This window comes from Halictus rubicundus, chromosome 2 (assembly GCF_050948215.1).
Source record: "Halictus rubicundus isolate RS-2024b chromosome 2, iyHalRubi1_principal, whole genome shotgun sequence".
Classification (NCBI taxonomy): domain Eukaryota; kingdom Metazoa; phylum Arthropoda; class Insecta; order Hymenoptera; family Halictidae; genus Halictus; species Halictus rubicundus.
The window spans coordinates 18,907,633-18,930,205 of NC_135150.1; the positions used below are offsets into that span (position 1 = coordinate 18,907,633).

General features: G+C 43.9%; 2 protein-coding genes across 5 annotated transcripts; one reads left to right on the top strand and one right to left on the bottom strand.

Annotated features, from left to right (window-relative positions):
- Nucleotides 1-114: 114 nt before the first annotated feature.
- On the top strand, nucleotides 115-1,411 carry LOC143365550 (dnaJ homolog subfamily C member 4). The gene is made up of 4 exons (XM_076805842.1): nucleotides 115-431; nucleotides 515-605; nucleotides 679-848; nucleotides 927-1,411. Exons 1-4 carry the CDS (start codon nucleotides 352-354, stop codon nucleotides 1,231-1,233), a joined length of 648 nt encoding a protein of 215 aa, XP_076661957.1. The 5' UTR covers nucleotides 115-351; the 3' UTR covers nucleotides 1,234-1,411.
- Nucleotides 1,412-1,697: 286 nt separating this feature from the next.
- On the bottom strand, nucleotides 1,698-19,490 carry LOC143365549 (arylalkylamine N-acetyltransferase 1). 4 transcript variants are annotated; one of them, XM_076805841.1, is made up of 4 exons: nucleotides 19,469-19,490; nucleotides 5,077-5,344; nucleotides 2,835-3,048; nucleotides 1,698-2,264 (listed from the first exon to the last, which is right to left on the bottom strand). In XM_076805841.1, exons 2-4 carry the CDS (start codon nucleotides 5,309-5,311, stop codon nucleotides 2,066-2,068), a joined length of 648 nt encoding a protein of 215 aa, XP_076661956.1. In that variant the 5' UTR covers nucleotides 5,312-5,344; nucleotides 19,469-19,490; the 3' UTR covers nucleotides 1,698-2,065. The 4 variants fall into 4 exon arrangements, with proteins under 4 accessions (XP_076661956.1, XP_076661952.1, XP_076661955.1 ...); XM_076805837.1 differs by lacking the exon at nucleotides 19,469-19,490 and adding an exon at nucleotides 18,692-18,844; XM_076805840.1 differs by lacking the exon at nucleotides 19,469-19,490 and adding an exon at nucleotides 15,577-15,715.
- Nucleotides 19,491-22,573: the final 3,083 nt, after the last annotated feature.

The window sequence follows — 22,573 nt, forward strand, 5'->3', positions numbered from 1 at the left end:
GTTTACAGTACTTGTTTTTTCAAATCAAATCAACACAATGAAGTCAACGTCGAATAGTTAAAAGTCGCGTCTTGAACTGAGCCGAATATGAATTGACATTTATTACATGTACATAATCATGTGCATTTTCAAAGTGCGCAGATGGTTTTAAAATATCAGACAAATTTAGTGTAGTAATTTTTGTATTAGTTTAGTGCGACTTAAATTTATGGTCCGAATCGTGTCCCCAATTATATACCAGTCGTGCAAAATGACTTGATCAGACATTCACGTTGCGGTACTCAATTGCAGCTTAATTACAAATTCGACAAGTGCATTGCAATTGTTAAGTACAGGATAAATTTTTAAGGAATGGCACAAATATTTCGTATGTATAAATTCGAGGTACCTATAATAATTCGACATTATGGAAATTACAATCATCAGCAGAGGTTAGAATCACGAAATGTATATATTTATATGCGTATTCTACCGTACAAATCATTATTATTAGAAGGAATTTTGTTTTTTAAAGATCCAAAGGCAACTATTACGACACATTGCACATTTCTACTGACGCAACGCAAAAGGAAATCAAAGATGCGTTCATAAAATTGTCGAAGAAAGTACGTTGGTATTTTCGTAATTGCGCAAGTGTCGTTGTTATTTACGACGCATAACAAATTTCAAAATTATTAGATGCATCCTGATTGCGGCAGCGAAGGAAGTCACTCAGAATTTGTGAAGATTAACGAAGCTTATTCAGTTTTGAGCAAACGGACCACGAAAAGAGATTATGATATGAGTTTAAAATATAATTATACCTATACAGGAAGTCCCTCTGCAGCTCGTAGTGGAAATTACAAAGGGTATAAACACATGCAATATGTCTTTTTCAATATTTGTCATTGTAGAAATTTTTAATAAGATAAAATATTCATTTGCAGTCCATACAAAACATATGCAGACTGGGGATTCGTAGATCCTAGCCAATACAAAGAATATGATCGAAAACAAGCGAGACAAGCACTGCTGGGTTGTATAGTTCTGATGTTAATCGGAGCATTTGTTCAATTCATGTTTATTCAAAGATCTCTAGACGTCAGTAGACAATTGTCGTTAGAGAGAAGCTTAAGGTACGAAGCAGAATACGAAAGAATCAAAGAACTAGCTAAACACAGAACAGTGGAAGAGCAACTGCAAAGCATCAGTGACTTGCATGAAAATTTTAAATTTCATCCAAGAAACAAATAATGTAGTAGAGATTGTAGTTTCTTCAAATTGTTTTGTGTGATGTAGATAATTTTAACATGTAAATTTGATGTCCGAAGACATATGTACATACTGTACAAGATTATAAATACTATGCACTTTATTTTTAAGATAATTTATATTGTAAATTTTTGCAAATGAAACACATATTGAGGTGCCAGCTTTAGCGTGTTATTTTTTTTAACAAAATAAAAAAGTTCTACAGATTAAATCGCGTCGAACGATTCGCATGTTTCAGTTTAAAGTAATCAGTAAAAACAAATTGAGAGCAGTTTGAACTTTCATTGATTTCGAGAGGGGCAGAAAGGATTTCCAGTCGATTTCATTTCCATAAAACTCCGTATATTTTGTGTTGCTTAGACTTTGAAAGAAATAATAATTATAACGTGTATGATAATTTACAAAAAGCATAAATTACTACGTCTAAAACATGATCTGCAGCCGACTTCTTCTAGAAAGAGCACGTTTATTGCCTACCACCGTACAGTGGTAATATTAAAAACTATCTGAATCGAATCAGATTACATTCTACATGCGCATACATTTACAAAATAGAATAATCGTGAATCTATACTTTAAAAATCTTGCGTATAAGACATTGTACAAGTAGTATATACTTGCAATGGATCGTCTCAAGACACCCGTTTTTCTCGGAGATTGTCGCTCAATGATTTTTCGTACAAAAGTGATAAATAAATAAGGGGAGCCTTAGAAAAGTAGCCGTCGAGAAACGGGTACAGTGTGTTTTCAAGGGTGTGTTTCTCGGAGTTATTCTGAACATCTGGGACAGGTACCGAAAATGTCATGCTACCCTTCACAATTTCTTAACGTAGCTAACAACCGCCGTGTGCGGAAGTGCTGGTGAAAATATCGGTTTGCCATCTTCGTCGACGTATTCTGCATAAGGTAGTGTATAGATCTGTTCGAAACCGAGTCCTGCACACAATTTCCCCGAGAAGAAGGACGAGCAATCAGCGCGAACAATGTGGAATCCTTTCTCCCTCCCGATTTCCCTGTAAAGAAAACAATGGTTAACATTTTGCTTTTTGTTAATCGAAATTCGCTTTGAAGGGTTGAAATCAATCCCTGAAAACTCGACTGTTTTTCAATTTTATCTTGTAACTTGTAATAGACAAGAGAAAATGTTTTAGGATAAAAATGGCCCCTTTTCATTAAATCTATGGACTTTATCAAAAGAATTAATAATTTTTTCAACAATTCGTTTTTTATAGATCTAATTTAAAAAAGCATTTTTTTTAAATACTATTTTTCCGTCTCCCCAAAAATAGGATAGAATTTTCAGGGGTTTATTTCATTATTTGCTGAATATTCTTGTTGGGTAACTTTTTCGTTACGGTTTAACATTTTAGCTACCAGAGCTAGCGTTTAACTAATTCTAAATAATAATCTCGAAAGAAGTCGTTGGATAATACTACTGAAGAAGTTGTCGTCGCCATTGAACTGTTTGTTAAAAAATTCTCAATTATTCATCTGTGATCTATAAAGGCCTGCTAGCCGGAAGATAGAATGTTAATATTGCAACTAATTGCGACATTGAAAAAACTAATGATCGTTATCCTTACATCGTCTTTTCCAGTAGAGCCTTGGCGATTCCTTTGCCCCTCCAATTGGTGTCCACGGAGATTATCCTGATTTCTATAGTGTTCAACCCCCGGAAATATTCGTGGTTCACGTTCCTGTCCACGTAGTTCAATAGCCTGAGGATCTTCTTGAATTTTGGATTTTTACAGGTGACTATGTATTCCGGTTCGTCTTCGGCCGGCGGTTCCATTTTACCTGCGCATTGATTGATTTCGCTCGGTTAAACAATGCAGCCGTGTAATGCAACCTCCGGTTGTGTATCCTGCACGATCTTATCTACTTTGCAAAACAAAGTTGCACACCGCCTCGAATATTAAGAAGACAGTAAATTTGCGTAATTCACGTCGGTGCATTGACAATGAATAAGTAGCATTTAGAGCGCAATAATGACTCGGCCGAGTACTCTGTTGTAAGCGTCTAACAAGAAACATTGTTGCAAGGTTGAGGTTCAGTTGACACGCAGGGTACTCGCAAAATTATGCAACAGCTGAGGAGGAAGAGCTCGTCGCGGAAAAATAAGCGGAAATATACAGGAAGACGTTTTATAATTTTCGATTTGCGCGTCTGTGTTTCGCTCACCTTTTCCACGTATGATTCGAGATCGATTTTTTCGAATTCGAAGGTCGGTACGAGAAAAAATTGCGTTCTACACTTTCAATTCACTTTCGCCTGAAGAATTTCCGGTGGTATCACGATTTCGGAAGCACCCTGTATACAATGCGCTAGCATGTTGCACAGGTGAACGGCGATCGGCCACAGATTCTGTTTCTAAAGGTCTCTAATTACCATAAAGCATACGATGTTACTCATTTGCAACTTGGAGACCGATTAAAATCTCATCCGTCTTGATCGTATCAAATTTCAACGATCCTTGTCGGCAACGATCAACATCGATTACAGCGAAATCAAACGATATCGACACTTAATCGTTCGAAACGCAGAGATTAGGGGCGTTGAATCGGCGCGATTACCGATTGCCGATTGCCGATAAGTTCAATTAGCGGTCTGAATTTTTCAAGCGTCTCAAGAATCGAGCGGCGATTACGTGTCCGTTGGTACGTTCTTATTGTTATCCGTTCTTAACCGGTTTCTTTTTGACGTCGGGACACGCGGTTCGAGCCGATTTTTTCCAATCTCAATAACGCACGGCTAACTGGATCCGACGATACAGTAACGTAATTACCGCGAGTTTGCGACAAGCGGTAGCGATTAATAAGCCTCACAGCTTGCTCGGTAGTCGCATAACAATTTATGTAACGTTTGTGCGGTACCGTTTTGCCGTAGGTGTGTCCGCCACCTCCCTCGCGAGCCGATTTTTACGCGATAGAGAACCGACGCCGGCAACTGTTTACGCTATGTGTATACGCTCGTCGTAAAAATCTGTTCGTCGGTCTCCAAGGTCCTGCCACCCGAGAGATCCTCGCTATCTATCGCGCGGATCTATTCGTCAACGAAGAAGGCAACGGCGTCCTTCGGCTACGAATCGAAGAGATATTTTTCCGGCTCTTGTCGATAATGTCCGAGAATCGGATGCGAAATTTCGTCGTCGTCGAACGATCCGTCATCGCTTCGTGCTCGCTGAACATTTTCGTTCGGCGTGTCATCGTTTCCCGCCGAGAATAACACGTTCTCGGTGCCCGGACCGTGTTATTAACCCAGATACATCGGCATCAGCGTAAACAGTCCCGTGCCGCGTTCAACTTGCCCGTTAACCCTTCCAGACCTCGACACCGTCGGCTTTCAGCCGCGATTTTTAGCCTAGATGAAAGCTGTCCAAACAACGCGCCTTTTAAACTGGTCAGGCTCTTTAAATTATCAGAACATACAGAACCACGAGTAATCAGATTGCCAATCCAAAATGAAAACTTTTGGCGCTTAAACATGGCACCTCCGATTGTTGGCATCGTTTCGTGGCGTCTCAACAGACATCAAAGAAGTAACAACTGTACCATCTCAAACTGGTGCTCCAAAATAATGCCGTCAGAATTCGCTAACTTGAAAAGTCCTCGACAATGAATACTCAATTAATTCTGTGCAGAGAATCGGGAATAGGGATTGATGAAATTATGAAAGTATATTCAGTGTAAATGTACTGGTTTACGATAATTTAGAGGGGATTTGATTACGAAAAAATATAGTTGAATTCGATAGCAATTGCATGGAAAAAAATATCCCCTTCCAATGTGGAAGAGAAGAAGGATGTTCGCGAGAAAGGGTGCTTACCATTAAGCGTGACGCCCACAATGGCGCCGCTGGTGGAGACCGCCATGAGGCTGAGGTTGTTCTCCATGGTGGAGGTGCTGCAATAGTCCTCCAACTCGAGGCAGGTGCTGTCCTCGCTATCCGGTATCAGCTGGATCGAGTCATTAAGCGGTTCGTCCCTGAAGAAAAACCGTCTGAGGAACTTCAGTATCCTGAGTTTGTCGTCCTTCGTGACGATTTGGATGTGGTAGTCCATATCGACGGTTCTCGGCTCCGCTGTATCCGCCAGCTGAAACACATCGTTTGAGAATCATCGTTTCGGTCTCGATCATGTTGTTTCTCGTACGGAACCGGAAATCCAGTACGATCCGGTCCGTCTTTTACTGGAGCGCGTGTGACATGGCTGAACAATGCGCGGCCGTGTCCGATCGTTGAAAGTTCTCGGTAACTGTATATCTTGCGACACAGCCAGTGTGTATGGTAAACGTAACCCAATGCAACAAGAGGCTGGAACAACATTGGCTGTTTTCGCGGCGACGGGAATTGAATTAGCGCTTTCACACGCGACAATTAACGTGGGCCCGTCGTCGCATCGCGCCGCGGCCTGTGCCGCAATTCGCGAAGCGTTCCCGTTTCTGCTGCGCTTTATCTCGATCGGTTCTCTTAGGCCGCGGTTATACTGATCGCGATTTTCAATAACACGCGACGTGTCGTCTCGCTCGTCTCTACGTGTTCTTCCGGCGTCCGAACCGTTCCTGCGAGAACCCATTCGTGTGTTGCTCTCCGACAAAGTTGTACCAATGTAAAGAGCGGTTTGAACATTTTTTGATCTCAAACTTTGCGATGTTACATGAACCGGACAAAATTTTTCAGACAAGTTATATTTGTCTGTGTAAAATGAACGTTAACTTGGAACTTGCACGATTTTTTTTTTGACCGAGTTATAGATTAATGAATAGCCTGCGGATTTTAGGCATTCATGACAAAAATGAGAGCGTGAAATTTTAAACAGGAGACAGATTAGAAGGATTTAAGAATATGTATCTCGCTAAAATGATTAAAGACGGAAAGACATTTTTATTTGGTTCTTGTGTGTTGGAAATAAAGAAGGCAATTTTTAATTTGCATAAAGATCGGCAACTTGTTAATGAGAATCGTATTCAGCATAACCGCAGCCTAACGCGACCAACATGGTCGTGTACGGTATCGTTGATCTAGTTCTATTCAATGATTCACAACGGCTAATAGGACCGCGTCGCGGTTCCATTTTCATTTCGACGACAATAGCAAAGAATTCGCGCGATCCTCTCCGGCGATTTTCCATCCCATCGATCGGCCGATACACATTTTCCTCGAGCAAACAGGAGAATCTACCGTAACGCTTGTTTACATAATTCCTTGAAAATTATGTGCCGTAATGGCACCTGTGTTTTTGGTTACATCACGCCAGAGAGACGGATCCGGCGGAAGATAAAGTTTCAGCCGGTACTCCTTCCGTAATTAGCCTCCCCTAATGACCCCTCATCTTGTCTTCTATCAAAGCCAGAGACGAGTACCGTTTCAATGCTATCAACGAACTCATTCTTCTGCTCGATCAAATGGCCAATTATAATTCTAATAATCGTACATTGTTTCGCTCGTAATTGCCGGCGTATTGTGCAGTCATCCTTCCGATGTACGGTGCCGCGTGATTTCAGAGGCCGCCGAAGACGATTCGATTTCGAATCGGTCGCGGGCACTCGAAGTTTCAAATAATTTCTAAAAATTCGCAACAGGCTTACCGTGTACTTGGAAACTTTCTGGACATCGTTCGCGAAATTCGTGAACGCCTTGGCGACGCCGATGCGAGCCGAACTCTCGAGTTCGGGGGTCCGTATGGCTTCCATGGCGAAAATTCGATCAGGTTTACCCGCGAGCACGCGATCGTATTTATATTTCTATGGAAATTTCGGCGCCGGTTTACGATTCGAACATCCGATGGGTCACTGAATGTAGCGGTACCACGGACTACGCCAATAACACACGATGCTCGTTGTTGACGTCGAGGTGGTAATCCAACACTGCGCTTTGTGATAGGACGTCGTCTGTCTTATATACGCTCAGATCAGGCAAAAGCCGCTCTTACAGGGACAGGCGAATATAGTTTAGGAAGCTTACGAATCGCCGGCAACGCGGTTCGATCTCCACGCCCCCTCCCCCCTGTTCCTATTCTGTCGATTTTTTTACCGGAATATCGAGCTGATCGTTCTATTTTTCCAAGGAAACTCGCGTTACCAAGTCGGTTCGCTTAGCTTCTAAAGCTGGAAACCGCGGTGGCTTGACGCGCGTGTTTTTTCAGCGCCATTTTGTCCGAGTTCGCGATTTTTATCCGTGTCCTTTATACCATCTCAAACTTACACTATCCCGTCTTGGATTTTTTAATTTAGTTAAATATTTATTTTGCTTCGAGTCGAAAAATATGCAGCGTTGAATCGAGGAATTCGATCGTTTCTGATGTGTTCTGTTGTTTCAGTATCACCGAGGCGTTACAGATTAGTGTGAAGACTCAAAGATGACCTGGTTTTAAGTATTACTATCTTCATTTCCAGCACAAATGTTTACGACAATTCTTACTGCTTTGACTCCTCGATTCAATTCTTATAAAGGAACATGTAGGAAATTTTCAAAATGACACTGCACGATGTCTAACCTGAAACGAAAGAAATTTTTAACGAAATTAAAAAGTCCAAGATAATTATAAAATGCTATTAAACGTACATATGACAAGTCTATTTTCAAGATAAAATTGTATAAAGCACAAGAGACAGGACTTGTGTACCAACTCAATGAAGCAGGGTAGTTTCCGCCATCTTTTGCGATTCCCTTCCGCTCGTCCTATTGTCCTTTTAATTCGAGGAAGACTCATCATACTCATCTTTGCCATTTCTTTCTATTGCAAACTATTTTTCTCATCTATTCGCTATAAAGTTTCTATACAAATATATCCTAGTAAATTATTGAAGTTCATACAAATAAAGTACAATCTTCTCTTCACCATTTTGTCTTTCTTATCGAATCAGTTATTGCTATTTGCATGTGTCATTAACACGTCGAATGCCACGTCGTTCATATATGAGTGACACTGTTCTTTGACCAAGTGTAACAAATTAATTTTTACTGCAGATAAAATTGGATTACGATTCTTTTGATTTTCTGGAAGATTTGTAGGATCATGATCCGGCAGTCGATACGTTAAGCTGCATTTATGGCCGAAAAATCCTGCGACCATCAGGTAGATAAATTGTCACGCAAATCGCGTCGTTCCCGATGGTCGTCCGTTCGAGTCCCACGGTAATTCACGCTGGACAGAACAGTGCCGAGAGTAGATTTAATGTTCTCGAGAGATTTGTACCGTGCCTTGTACCAGGTTTTATCATTTGATATCGCTGGATGCAAATGAAACGAGCTCGGCAGATTGAAAATGCGTCGGGAACACGTTCGGCTTCGCTTGCCACACGCGATAGGCTACGGTAACAACGGCAACGTTAATAGAAAACTGAAAAGAAGGGGGGAAATTATTAGCCGGCTCGTTTACAACGTATTGTATCGGTGGATCCTGGCGCACGTCAGGATGATGATAGTCAAGAACGCGTGCTATTAATCGAGCCGAGTATCCTCGAAGCCGTTCTTGTACGAAGGTGACACGCGCGACGTTCAAATTGTCGCGTCTTTTTATGCGGTGCCATCCACGATAATTACTAACAATAAAGTCTCTTACGATGGTGGATCAATCGTGACTCACATTGAAATTCCGCCCTTCTTTCAATAATTGCCTGCGCACTTTTATCCGAAATAGAAATTATCTGCGTCGATTGCAGAGAACAGGTTTTAAATAAAAACGTACTTCATCGTTTAACGGCTCCAACACTGAACCTAAAAAGTGACTTACACGTGTTGTTTCATATAGAATGACAAGATATAGTTGCATTGAAATCAGTTTTTAATTTGATCGGCACTGGTAGGTTTAGTGTCTACACTACTCGATATTTCCATGTTTGCCATAAATGCATAAAATCTCGATTAGAAATAATCCGTAACAGAGATTGGATAACACGAACAGTGAGCTAAGAATATTCCCGTCTAACAAATGAACTGGCTCTAGAACGGTTAATTAATTCGTAGCCGTTGATTAATGGCCGTAAGAATTGTATTCTTCGAAGGATACGGGTGTTTTAATGTCCGCGAAATTATGTTCACGATTGCCGTAGTACAAAAACAGTCGTCGATGATTTCCCAAGCAATCTCAGCGATTCGTTCTTCGAGTTCAGTGCACACAGAGACTGAATCGGAACGGTTCGATCGGGAAAAATATTTTTTTATTCCTCGTTGTTGCGAGCGAGGCTTCCGGGTACACCGAAAACCGATTAACAGCGAGAGGCGAAGCGTTTGTTTCGGAAAATCACCGAGAGAACCGTTCCGTGAATCCTCGAGCGAGCTCCTCGAATCCGTCTAGTTTGCATGAAATTAAAAGTCGACTCTCCGTTGTATTCGGATGCAAATTGGGGACGTCGCGTCGATTGCCATCGCTCGCAGCTGAATATCGAATGACTCCGGCTACGTTACTCGCTTTTGAAATTGAAAGTCAAGACACCTGTTATAGACTTTCATACCTCGTATTCTCGTCTCGGGTTTCCGTCCGCATACAGTGGCCCGCAAAAAATAAGAGCCCGCTGCAAATTAATTTCACGCATTTCGCATTTAAAATTGTAACTCGTAGCGTGCTATTCTGGGAATTTATATCTTTCATCGTATCTTGGAAGAAGATTCGTTGCATTTAGTAGAATCTTGTAACCATGAAATCTTTCGCTGAAACAAATAGCAGCGAACGCGTTGACGCAAACGATTTTTATTCCGCAGAAAGATCTATTTTGCTTCAGTCACTTCCAATTTATGATTCACCACTTTTTCAGTATTGCTCGGAGCAAAAACGTAACAGTTGAACGACGGCCTATTATTTTTGTGAACCACTGTACCATCGAGTCAGCATTCGACACAGTTCCAACAGAAAATATTCGTAGCAGAAATAAAAGGCTGGAACAATAGCGGAAGAGGAACGTAAAGTGATCGATGAAAGAATGAGGTCGTTCAACCGATCCAAGGAGGATCATCGACAGAAGCGAAACCGGATTCGACGAACCGGAACCCGACGGTGATAGTTCGTTCCCTCCGAACTTATGCAATTCGGCTGAATTGTACGAAACGCGGAACGTGATCCAGAGACCGGTCACGGAACTATCGTCGATCTAAGCTGGCGAAGGTCGGCGAAGAGAACCGTAGCCATACCTTAGCTGGCATTCAATGACATCGAGTCGAGACGCCCCTGGTCATCGAGTGTCGAACTAAATGTCCACTAAATTAACTCTGGCATGCCGTACGTTTCTTCTCGTTCCGACACAATGCTATTCGGAAAGAGGAATTAACGAAGGCTACTTGTTCGCATGATTTTCCAGGCTTGTTTTCCTCTGGGGCCCCTCAATTCTTATTTTATCGTTTCTCGCAACTATTAGGTTGAATAACAAGCTCGCATCGATGGCCAGTCACTCTGTGCAATTAGGGTTATCTGGAGCTATCGCTTCGTTCGATTGCAAAAGATAATCGAAATAAAAGACTGTCTAGACTGTCTCCTCTGTCAGTACCAATTAATTCCCTTAAGCAATTTTTTAAATTTTCTCAACAAGATATATTCAAGTTATCTGATCCATGGTAATTCCATTTGTTCAAAACTTAAATACACCTTCTTCACAACATTTAGAATATTGAGTGAGAGAACTGATCCCAACTGAATCAGGAGACAGTCTAGACAGTCCTCCAAAGTGTTATGCGAAAACAGCGCATGGCAAAGGAATGCTGACCTATTACTAGACTGCGGATTTTCTGCATTTATGGCACAAATGGGTGGCTGTAATTTCAAGCAATGAAAAGATTAGAAGAATTTGAGAACCCCATTTGGATATTATGTTTTGCAATTAATGCAAACGATTTTTGTTGGTCAATATAATACGTTTTCAGGTCAGCTCCAATCGTCTCCAGTTCAAACGAACGATTATCTTGAAATTGTCTCGGACAAGAGTGCCGGCTCTTGACCTATTTTTTGACACGGCTTTTATCGCAACCTTCCCTCGTTGTCGGCGTGTACAGAGACATCCTAGAGCCGGTCGATCGGCCGTATCGTTCGAGAATCCTTTGAAACGGACCATGTGCAATGCGAACACAATCACCGTGTCCGCAGCCTTTCATCATGCGGCGAACGATCTCACCGACGCACACCGGAATGAAGTATACACGCGACAATGGTCCGATCGTTCCCGGAGATCCTTTCGAACCGGATTCTGAGGAGCGGGCGTCCCGACGAGCGCCACTTCCGCGATGGAGCTGACCTTTCCTTGCTTCGTGCTCTCCTTATCAAGACTCCTGCATCGATTATCTTCGCGTCGTGACCTCGTCGCTTTCCCGCTGGCGCCCTTTTGTTGTCCGATTTCCCGGAATAGCGAAAATGCGACCGAAACACTTCTTAATTGACCCTTAACGCATTTGCAGCTGGACATTTCCGACTCGCGCAAAGTTGCGTTACTTTAACGAAACCACTACGATTTTTCAATCAACTCTCGAAACATCTATTATAATTCATGTATAACATTTATGACAAAATTCAGTAGATGACATTTAAAATAATGGATGGATGAAGAGAATCGGAGCATGACAATATATTATTTTCAATCGATTAGAACTGTTAAAGAAAGAAAGAACGTTCTATTTAGTTTCCATTTCTGATAATCGATCAACAAAATTTCTGTTTTCCATGAAAATTCGCAGTCTTGTAATTACAATCATCAGCTCGTCGAATATAATACGAAGACGATCAGTTAATATCCTTAACTTGACTCGTTAGCTTAAACTTGAGACTGAAATGCATTCAGGAAAGATCTATGCATTCGGCACAGAGCGATTACAGAGATCTAGAGCCGTCTTTCCGACTGACCAAATTTTCTTGGATCCTCTCTCCCCCAAAGTTTGAGCAAACGATCTCGCGTCTTCGATCCATAGTAGGCGAATGGTTAGGCGAGTTCCGATTTTAATTGTTCGACCGTGACCCCGTCGACCGGCAACGCGGTTTCCCCGGTGATTAATAGTAAACGCAAGCTCGGCGAAGCATCCTGAAAGGAATCGCGGGTTCGATTCATTCTCGGTGATTAATTAAAAAGTTATTATTGGCAGGCACGTCACCGTAATCCCGCCGCTTTGACAGGCAGTCACGTTTCCGATAGATATAATAATTATTCATCGCGGAGCGTTCTGTGCTCGGCGCGGACCTGGATCTCTTGGAAAGGCGTAGAAGGATACGAGTATCGAATGCGCTCGGTTATTTAACACACGGACCGAGCAACTTAAGCTGACTTAAGTTACCGAGAATAAGAGAGAGAGAGACAGAGACCAGCACGTGGAAAACGGATCGGCTTGGCAAAAAAAGAAAAAAGAAGACCGGTGTATTTTGGAATAGATTGACGGAAACAGCGCGTGGAAACCGGTGTGGAAATCAACTCAGACGTCTAAATTACAGCATCAACGCGATTTTCAACGGTAAAGGAAACTGGTCTAATTTAATTCGCGCAATTAACTCGGCAGTCTATCCGTATTAGTCTCTCCCGCTCTCTCATCGCGGCGAATTTTTCACGCTGTTGCACCTTTTTTCTCTTCGTTTTTACTGTCCGACGTTATTCCAGAATCCATCGCGACGATTCCACCTTCGATCGTCGATGTGCTTTATCGTGACGTAACACCGCGCCCGTTAACGTTAACAGATACATGCTACACGCGTGCAAACGCAAATGATCCCGAGAGCCGATCGGAGGCGGTGCCAGTTCCGTAAGCGGCAAACCAATCGGAACAAAGTACACCTTCGCCGGCATTAAATCCTGTGCGCGAGGATAATGAAATGCTCACCTCGAGGTGAGCCCGTGAATAAATCGACGTCGTTTTAAGAAGTTACGAGCCATTCTAGAGCCGGCAATGCCTTCCTTCTTCTCCGTTCGAATCCTCGACGTACCCTTCTCGCGGAACCGTTTAAGGCCACCGTGGTCGGCGAAGAAGAAGAAGAAAAAAAAAGCAAAACGAAAAGACGAGGAGGGGAGAATAAATGGAAAAAGGAAGTCCACCTCGGACGTCCTCGTCCGCGTAAAATTCAGCTTCGAGATCGGTTGGTTTCCTACACTCATCCGAGCCGGTTAAAAAACACGCAAACGATCGCGAGCGTAACGTTCAGTTTCATGCGGCATCGAGGGACACGCCACGGGTGTTCCATTATTCCCGATCTCCTTGGAATAAACAATGCAACCTGGTCGCCGGGCAATAAATCCGTTCGACGACAGATATACCCGCATTTAATTACCATTGAACCGCCCCTGCCGTGACTTGCTGTCGAGCCGAGAGCGATCTCTGTGTGGCCAGAGAAGAAATTCTGCGCACACAGGATACGCCTTCGCGAAACTGATCTCATTGTACTGACCTTACGGGCGCTTTCCTCAAGTACAACCTGTTCCACGCGGTCTCTGCAATTTTGTCGCAGGCGCGCGGCGATGCCCGTGAAACTGTTGCACAAACTTACGTGTCCTGTGACACCAATTGACTTCGGTGACGCTCGAATTCGCTTCCTAGACTTCACAGTTTTTCTGGTTCGATTCTGTGAAACTGCTTTTCTTAATCGGATACTTAGAAATTTACATAAAACGTTCAAGACGCGGCTAGTCTAATCGAGTTAGGAACGAGCGTGTCATCTACTGGAATGCCAACTTTTGTCGAACTCAACTGAGATGACAGGGCCAAAACTCAGAGTAGAATTCGATGTGTGAACGATTAGGTTTTCGGTTGACAGTTCAAGTTATTTTGCTTAGATTTATCATGGCAGATTTCCGTGAAAGAACACCGTGTTAAAATGACGGAATTCCATTTTCACACTGGTAGGTCTTCGCTTACTGTCCCGCTATGAGATTCAACGGTTCAAGAACGATTCAACAATTTCCCGAAGAATACACCATAGTAGCAGTTCTTCGAGTACGAGTGAATTGTTTTCGCACGTCACGAAGCTGTTTAAACGAATTTCAATTAGCGTCGGGCACGTTCGATCGAAGACGGTATTTTCGTCGTCGATTTTTTCGCACTTGCCCACGCGTGTGCCGCTAGTGTCGCAAGGGTTAAAGCGTACGGTAATTGAGCAATTAAAATTGCAAAAGAGAGTCACATTTCTCAAATAACAAACTCGAGCCGGTAAAGCGGAGGGGGGAAACACTGGTTGACGTACAAAAACAAGGAAATACGTCGCACCCGACTGCGTTTCGTTTAGACCGCGCTGCAGTTCAGTGCATGACAATCACTTAAGCATCGGCGAGAGACAGAAAGAAACCGCGAACAGTTATTCCTGCGAACGGTTTACGCAAATTGTCCGCCCGTTGTCTCGCTCGATTTCTTTCCTGGTTCTCGCATCGGGAAAGCAAAAAGAAAAAAGAGAAAAAATAGGAAACAGTTTCTACGAACGATGCTCGAAATAAAAATTTCTATTCTTCGCGCATTCGTGCTGCCCGTGCATTCGATCGGGCTGTATCGCTGCAATCGAGGCTAATCTCGTTTAGCGTTCGTTCAAACCCGGCGCTCGCGCTCGTTTTAGAGTTCGTATCCGATGGAAAACTCTCACGGAAGAAATCGAGGAACGATCGGGTTGTTAGAACCGCCGCCGTGTGTTTCGTTTGGTCGTGTTCGCGATTGCAATACCAATACCGTCGTCTTTACAAGCTCGCCTTTGCGGACGGGGTATAACCGACATTAAAATTCTACTCTATATCCGCTCCTCTCTTTAACGAAATAATTGTCTATCGGGAAAATCTGAAGGTAAAACGAATCTAGTTCCCGAGACACGTCTCGTCTGCAAAGGCGTGTCGAACAAATTGAACACAGGAAAACATATTCAAGGTGCGCAAGCCTGTTTCGCTGCAAATTATATGACAGTAATTAAAAAACTATTGGAGACACATTTTTATGGCGCACGTGGTGCGGGTGAGAACTACCGTCAAAGTGACTATCAGCAATTAAACATTACAAATCGTAAAAATTGTAGTTATAGTGGCCTGAATCTGCAAGATATGCTTTTTTAAAGTTTCCCTACTAGCTCGGAAGAAAGAGTTGTAAAAAGCAATCTTTTTACGAAACACAATCTTTCCAAAATTTTCTTTGACAGTATCATCTGCTAAACTAATTCTCGCGGTTGCTCAAAAAATCGCAGTTCCTTTGGCTCAATTTTGAAAGAGTTATTCCGACTGGAAGGGCACTCGCTCAGCTGAACGATTTCATGTAGATGGCTTGTGTAACTCGAACATGTTCCCTTGTGTGGTGCCAAAACAAGAATGAGAGAGAGAGAGAGAGAGAGGGGGGGTGAACGCGAGCAGGTAAAGCGAAAGTGAAATGAATGAAGATCGATAAATAGTCAAACGTTACACGTATCTGTCGATTGGAACGACTCGAGCCTCGGTCCCGTTGAGTAGCATCATCCCCTTCGGGCAAGACGAGCGAGCCGCGCGTTGGAAAAGAAGTCTCGGTCAGCTGACGGGCCAGGTGACGGGTTCACACTTACGATCGATGTACGCAGCAGGTCGAATGAAATCGAGGCAGGTATTCGACGGTTGCGCGACACCCCCCGGGCCCCTCCGGCCGTTGCAACGATGCAACGATGCAACGCGTTGTCTGTCGCTCGTACGTGACACGAGGCGAGCACGGCCTCGCGAATCCAGATACCGGAGCGACCAGTACCGAGGTGCACCGAGTGCACCGTTGCTAGAACACTTCTTCAACAATCTCTCTCAGCCGAAACGCCGAAATTTACCGCCGCCAGCGCAATCTGTCCGTTCCCCAAAAACCGGTTTTTCCACATTTTTGTTCGTTGTCCGAGACGAGACATTGATAACGAGGAATTCTTTTTCGAAATGGAAGAAAATAAGCCAGGCATCGCGTTGCTTCTGTTGCTGTTCACACCGTAAGTCTTCGAGTCTAACCGTTTTGTAATCTATTAGATTATAAGGGTACGTTCGTGTTGGAGCGACAATGATAGCGGAGTGTAGAAATGCGTTTTACTGTTTTATAATGGAACTGTTTACATTGGACTGTTTATATCGCTTACCAGACGACAGGCAATTATCACCGCTCTTCGACGTTAACGAACCTCAAGTCGTGACGTTTATCACCGCATTTCACGTATAAAAACATCTATGGTAAGTACATTTCTTTCGAGAGGAATTTCTGTTGAGTATTCCCTCTTCGGATTCTATGTATACATAATTTAGAACGATATTAAAGGAGCCAATACTTCCGTTTTAATCACCGTCTGTTACTTCTTCGATAAACCGAGATCAGGACTCGCTAGCCCACAACAACAACTCGATAATCTCTTTCTTTGAGACCCAGTAACACCCACATGTAACAAGCAGTAGCTACTCGGAAGGAATTCAACAGGGAGTTTCGGATTTCGTCTAAACACCTCGATGCACCGGAGCGTACTTGGAACAGCAAATGCATATCCGAAAGCAGAGTACCGTGTAACGCGAACTGCATGCTGACTAGCATAAAGACAATCGTCGCACACTAGCCGAGCCGGCAAAGTCCGCGCAATAATCGTGTAACCTCTATCAACCTTTGACTAGCTACCGATACTGCGACAGTGTTCAATACCGCGACCAGACGTTTCGCGTTCGCAGTTGAAAACTCGTAGCGACGGTAGCTCGAAGCGTAAAAACGAAAATACTCTGATTTCTCTATATATGTCGCCAACACCTGGATGATGAATGTTGTGGAACTATCCCCGCTACCGCGGGGTATACCCCGTGAGATACACGAACTCCTGCATGATACACGACGCTGGCAATACCCGTGTTGTTGACATATATCGAGAATTCACTGTAGTTTTATAGCGCGTTCACGTTGGAGCGTTGAGTAGAGCTTAGAAGTCATCTCGGCTCCTATAGCAACTCCAACGTACTCGCACCCTTAGTCTGTGAGCCAGCACAATTTCCCGACGCGTTGGTTTCCCGTAACCGACAGAGATAAAGCGTTCCGTCACCTGGCACGACAAAAATGCAATTTCATTTCCTCGGGGCCGGTGCGAGGCATTCGCCGCTATTCCCGTGGAAGATGCGCCACCGATTCGTCCGAGAATAGCCGCGGGAGGATTCGAGGCGTGCGCTACTGGCAATGTCGTCGGTATATTTACATCGTGCGCGACGACGGCAACGGGATCGAGAAAAAAACTGGGTCTCTCCTCTGGTCGTCTTCAGCAATCTCTCCGCTGGCCAGCAAAACGTTTCGTCTTTGGGCACGTCAGTTCTTTCGCCGATCCAATAAATCCGGTGATCGGATTATCGTAACACGCGAGCCAATCGATTTTATCGTTACGCGGAAGGAAGAAAGTTGCACGACGAGAGAGCCCAGTCCGGCCCGGCGAGGCTCTCAACAATGTTCGAGGAACGGCGTTTGTCGAGTTGACTAGCGACCAGCCGGCGAACATCGAGCGTAATGTTACACGAAGCCAGTGGAAAAAATGTTTATCTACGGATGTGGCTATCATCGGCTAGCTGCACACGGTTGCCCTCGAGACCGTTCCTATCAATGCCGCGGATTAAACAATGCGAGAAGACGCTGCACTTTCGAACCTTCTCCGCGATCGTTTCGCCGTTGTCGGAGGAGGACTCGGGGAGAGACAGTGACGTAGACTTGGTCAACTCAAACAAGCAGAAACATTTCGTGTACAATAGAATTTTGTTCTACAGTTAATAAAGTGCTAGGGCTCGGGGTATGTAGCACGGTCCGTGATTGGCCCCAAATATTAACCCCTTCCTGCATAATAACAAGTCGAGATGAAGATTTCAGAATCTACTAATTCTTGATAATAGACTGCGGATTTTATTCGTTTTTTTTTTTCAATTTGTTACAATTATTAGACGAAACATATTTCTATCTGGTTTCTGTATCTCGCAATTAATACAGACAATTTTTATTTTACATACAGATCCGCAGTCTGGTTGTCAATGTCAAGTGTTTTCTGCTAGGAAATTATTCCACGTTCGAATCATTGCGGCTGGAAAGAAAATAACACCGGAAGAGGTTAAGGACGTTCGTGCACAAATAGAAAGAGCTCGCCCGTATTTTGCTTATTGGGCAAACATTATTTCTCAGACTCATTGATCACGAATATTTCACCGTTGAATGTTTAGAGCCGCCAACGACACATATGCGTTTTTAGATTCTTCAAATGGTTATGAGTTATAAATGATTCGATTTATCTTATAATGGCTGTTTTAATACTTAGCCTCACGAATCACAATCGGTTGAAGAATTGAAATAGTTGATTCAAACCAGTGTAACTTTGCGAAGTGCTGCGAATTCGCTCGGTCACTGTGTCAGAAACGACCCGGTGCGAATGTGTTCAAGCAAGTGCCAAGAGATCACCACTTGTCATGGCGAAAGATCTATTGGATCGCGCGCACACACTTTACTGGATAAACTCCGAGTTTGTCTGGCGTGTTCTCCCGAATTGCTTTGCAAGTGGTGAAAACCAGCCTACCTGAGAGAATCTCGGGCCAGGTGTCCCGGTGGGTTTTCGACGATTCGAAAGAACGAAACGGAGCGTCCCCTTCGGTCTATCGCCAACTACGCACTGCGAACAACAGAGGACAAAGTTCGAGCAATAGGGTAGGGTCATTACCATCCGGCAACGTAATATCCCTTCGGCGACGAGCCGTGGGAAGGGTAACCCCGAATCTATTTTCCCATTGAATCTGATTGGAGATAGCGAGATCCGAGGCTCGTTGGGTAATTAGGGCTTCGCTTCGGGTCCGGACCTCGTGTTCTCCTGCGGTAGCGGTGGCATCTCCGCTGCCTCTGTTGACCCTAACAGCATTAACCAATACAATGCTAGGCCGATCAACCGCGTCGATGATGGCATTCAACTCCTAAATCACCCGGCCGACCCAGAGAAGCGTAAGTAGAACTTCTCGCGGAAATCTCAATTAGCCGTGGCTCGAACCACGGTGATCTACGGTGGGATCTACGGGGAGCAGAGTCGCACCGTTTAGGTGTCAATTGAACAGGTTTTACGATCGCACGCGCGCCCGCGCGCATCGATAACTGCACGCTTCGTTGATCCTGTTGGCCGATAAAAAATTCAATGTTCCGTTCCGTCGATCGCTCGATTGGCACTCCCGTCGTCCGTCGCGGCGGTTCGATGAAATAAATTAATTATTAGGAGCGGTTAATTGCGAGCGGAACGCACGCGGACCACGTGGTGCCCGACGCTTAGCGGCGAGTAATTGCCGCGAAGTGTACAGTCGCAATTACTTACCTGCGGGAACGTAATTAGAAAACGAACCGAGAGCACCGTGCCAGATCGCTGCGAACTCTGCTACTCGCGTTCAATAAATCTCTCGTCCATGACGGCGACGGCGAGGCGACGATTTCGCGCGGCGGGCAACCATTAAATTAAACGATTAAGACGTTCGACGCGCGCGCGCGGCTTTTCGCTTTTTGCCGGGTAATTGAACGCGAAACCAAATTTAATTACACCTTCCGCGCCCGTGCGCTCTAATAGAACGGAACGCGGGGCGTAGCTCTCCGCGGAGATTTACGATCGAACAGTGATCCACGACACCTTCGTGCGCGGCGGAAGCCGATTCACGGTGACGAGATGATCGATTTGCGTCTCGTCTAGCCCGATTCCGCCTCGACAACGATCAATCTTTTCTCGGAAAAACAAAATCTTCGAATCGCTAGTTTCTCTACGTATTATTTATTTCCCGTTCATTCTCGCGCCTCGTCGCCGCGGCGTTGCTTTTTTTGTTTATCTTTATTCTGGAATTAATGTGTGCAATAATGACGTTATCATTATTATTATTCCGCTCGCGTGTACGAAGGTAAAGTAAAAATATAAACATTGCAAGGTTGTGTAATTCGTCCGTGTTGTAAGGAACTTACACAGGCCTCGTTTAGACGTGGCGATTTTGCCGCGTAGACAAAAAAAAAACCGCATATGTCGAAATCGAATCGTACTACGATTTTCTTTAAGTCTAATCCTCATATTCTCTAACGATTAAATACCAGAACCAGACTGCGGATCTTAATGCAAAATAAAGATTGTCTGCATCAATTATAGGAAACAGAAACCAAATAAAATTGTTACTTCTATCTTAATAATTTTAACAGCTATTTTAAATTTCGTCTACTCGGTTTCGTTATAAATGCATAAAATCCGCACATTGATCGTAACAAGAAAATAGAATTGTATTTCAGTGTAAGATAAATGAATAACGCACATATTTAACAGGTTTCATGGAGCAACGGGTTAAGGGGTGCTTGAAATAGGCCCCCTATTCCGGTGCTCGTGGAACGATCTATTCACGCTGCATCGATCTATCCGACGCGTAAATCCGCCAACGTAGCCGGCCGTATTTTTTTCCGCCAATAACGGCGGCTCATGAATCTTTTATGCTCAGCTCCGTTTTTCAATTGCAAACCGTGCCCGATTACGAGTCCTTCTGAAACGATCGTTCCGCCGACAATCGAGATAAAACTCGACGAGGATCGTTCGGCTCCGTGAGACAATAATCCGCGATATCGCGATCCTTGTGCGTCGACGTTCCTCTCCCCACTCTGCTCGAAGGATCTCGACGGATCCTTCCTATCGGATCGGCGCTCTAACGGCAACGATCCGATGTTATCGCATTTAGATCATGCCTCCGGACAAAAAATCGTATCCGTTGCCTCAATTAATCGCCGCCTCGCGCTGACAATGCGATTTATGTGCAATATCGTCAAGGTTAACCACAATTTCCCCATTATAGTGGGGCTTTTTTTTTTATTGTTTCCATTTTTTCTTTTTTATTCGTCATTCCTGCGCGTGACCCATAAATGCGCAAATTACCGGCTACCGCGCGAGAACGTGGACCCGATTACCTTTTGAGGAGCTCTTTAGCACACGCCTGTCTTTCGACATCGCGAAGCAACGATCGATAAACCTCCCCTTCGCGTTTCGTCGAGGCACACGTATTTTTAATTTGTAACGCTGTCATTATGTCGCTCGGATTTCTAACGGTAACGGTCTCGCTCCGATCTGCATATCTCTGCGAAATTATTATGATTAGGAAAAACTCGTTGGTTCGCTTCGGCCCTGAGCATTTATATAATCGCAATTAGAGAACGAATGAATAATTAGAGAACTTCTCGGCGGATAAAAAATAGCGACGAAAAATAATCGGAGGACGCGGATGGCTCTCGAGGAACGAGGTGACTCGTCTCTCTCTCTCTCTCTCTCTCTCTCACCTGGTTACCAGGGGGGGAATTAGTTTTTGTTGCGCGGCGAATAATTAGAAATTAATGGAATAGACGATGAGGTCGAGAGAAAGGGGAAGAGTGTCGCCGTGTAAATGGCAAGGTTCGGTCGTTTGAAAAGGGTGCCCGTTTAGCCTGACATTCTGGGAGCCGCGATCGAGGCCAGGTATTTTCGGCAGTTGTCCCATCTAGGTCGGATTTCGTCTTTCCCGGCTGAAAGAGCAGGCCGCCCGCTGAAATGTCACAATCAGAGGCCCGGACAGAGAATTCCACCGTTCCGTGATATAGTTATCTAGTCGCCTCAGCCACGAGCAAGGCTGCACTCCATCATAGTCAGCCCGAGAGTCGCAACATTTTTTTATATTTTATAATGGCCGGGGCGTGGCACGGTGACTCGCCGTCCGATAGTCTTCAGAGAACTTGATGGATGCTGTGGTTGCGAAAAAAACCGGAGAAAAAATGCATCTAATGAGATGATAAATACCCTCCACACGACTGCCATCACGTGTGCTTCCAATGTGACGTTCGTAATAGAATTCTGTTAGCAAGTAACAGTAATAGATTATTATTATTTTCTCGGCATATTAGCTATATTCATCGACGCAATTATTCTAATTTGAATTTGGCGTTCGATCGTGTACGACAGTGCCTCGTGGCGACCAATGCGCGTATCGATTCAATCCGCGCTGTTTTATCGATCAACGACCGTCGGTAAGGTAGGCAGTTCGTGTATCGATTTGCTACAATTTATCGATCGCGCGGCGCGCTCTGACGTCTGAATTTTAAACATGTAGAAGTGTACTGCCCGTTCCGTTGCTGTAAAGAAATCAGTCGAAAGGGGTGCGAGTATGATTGGTTATACAAGTTTTTTGTATGAAAATATATGAAAATGTTAAAACTTATTCAACTGTAATTTTGTTTTAACGCAACTGCAATGAATAGACTACGGATGTTCATGCAAAATAAAAATTGTTTTCTTTAATTGCAGGATCTTTGCTGCTTTACAATTTTCCTAAATTGTAAACAATGTGTTGGTACATTCGGATTCTTTTACTCTTCAAATAACGCCCACCCATGTCTCCCATAAATGCATAAAACCTGCAGTCTAGTAATGAAATGAATA

Excerpts from the sequence above, each read along its gene's own strand:
- LOC143365550 (XM_076805842.1), top strand. The coding sequence starts at position 352 with ATGGCACAAATATTTCGTATGTATAAATTCGAGGTACCTATAATAATT. Across the intron at positions 432-514 it reads AATTACAATCATCAGCAGAG|ATCCAAAGGCAACTATTACG; the intron begins GTTAGAATCACG and ends TGTTTTTTAAAG. Across the intron at positions 849-926 it reads CGTAGTGGAAATTACAAAGG|TCCATACAAAACATATGCAG; the intron begins GTATAAACACAT and ends ATTCATTTGCAG.
- LOC143365549 (XM_076805837.1), bottom strand. The coding sequence starts at position 18,835 with ATGGTAATGACCCTACCCTATTGCTCGAACTTTGTCCTCTGTTGTTCG. Across the intron at positions 5,345-18,691 it reads CTGGCCCGAGATTCTCTCAG|CTGGCGGATACAGCGGAGCC; the intron begins GTAGGCTGGTTT and ends GATGTGTTTCAG. Across the intron at positions 2,265-2,834 it reads GCTCTACTGGAAAAGACGAT|GGAAATCGGGAGGGAGAAAG; the intron begins GTAAGGATAACG and ends TTTTCTTTACAG.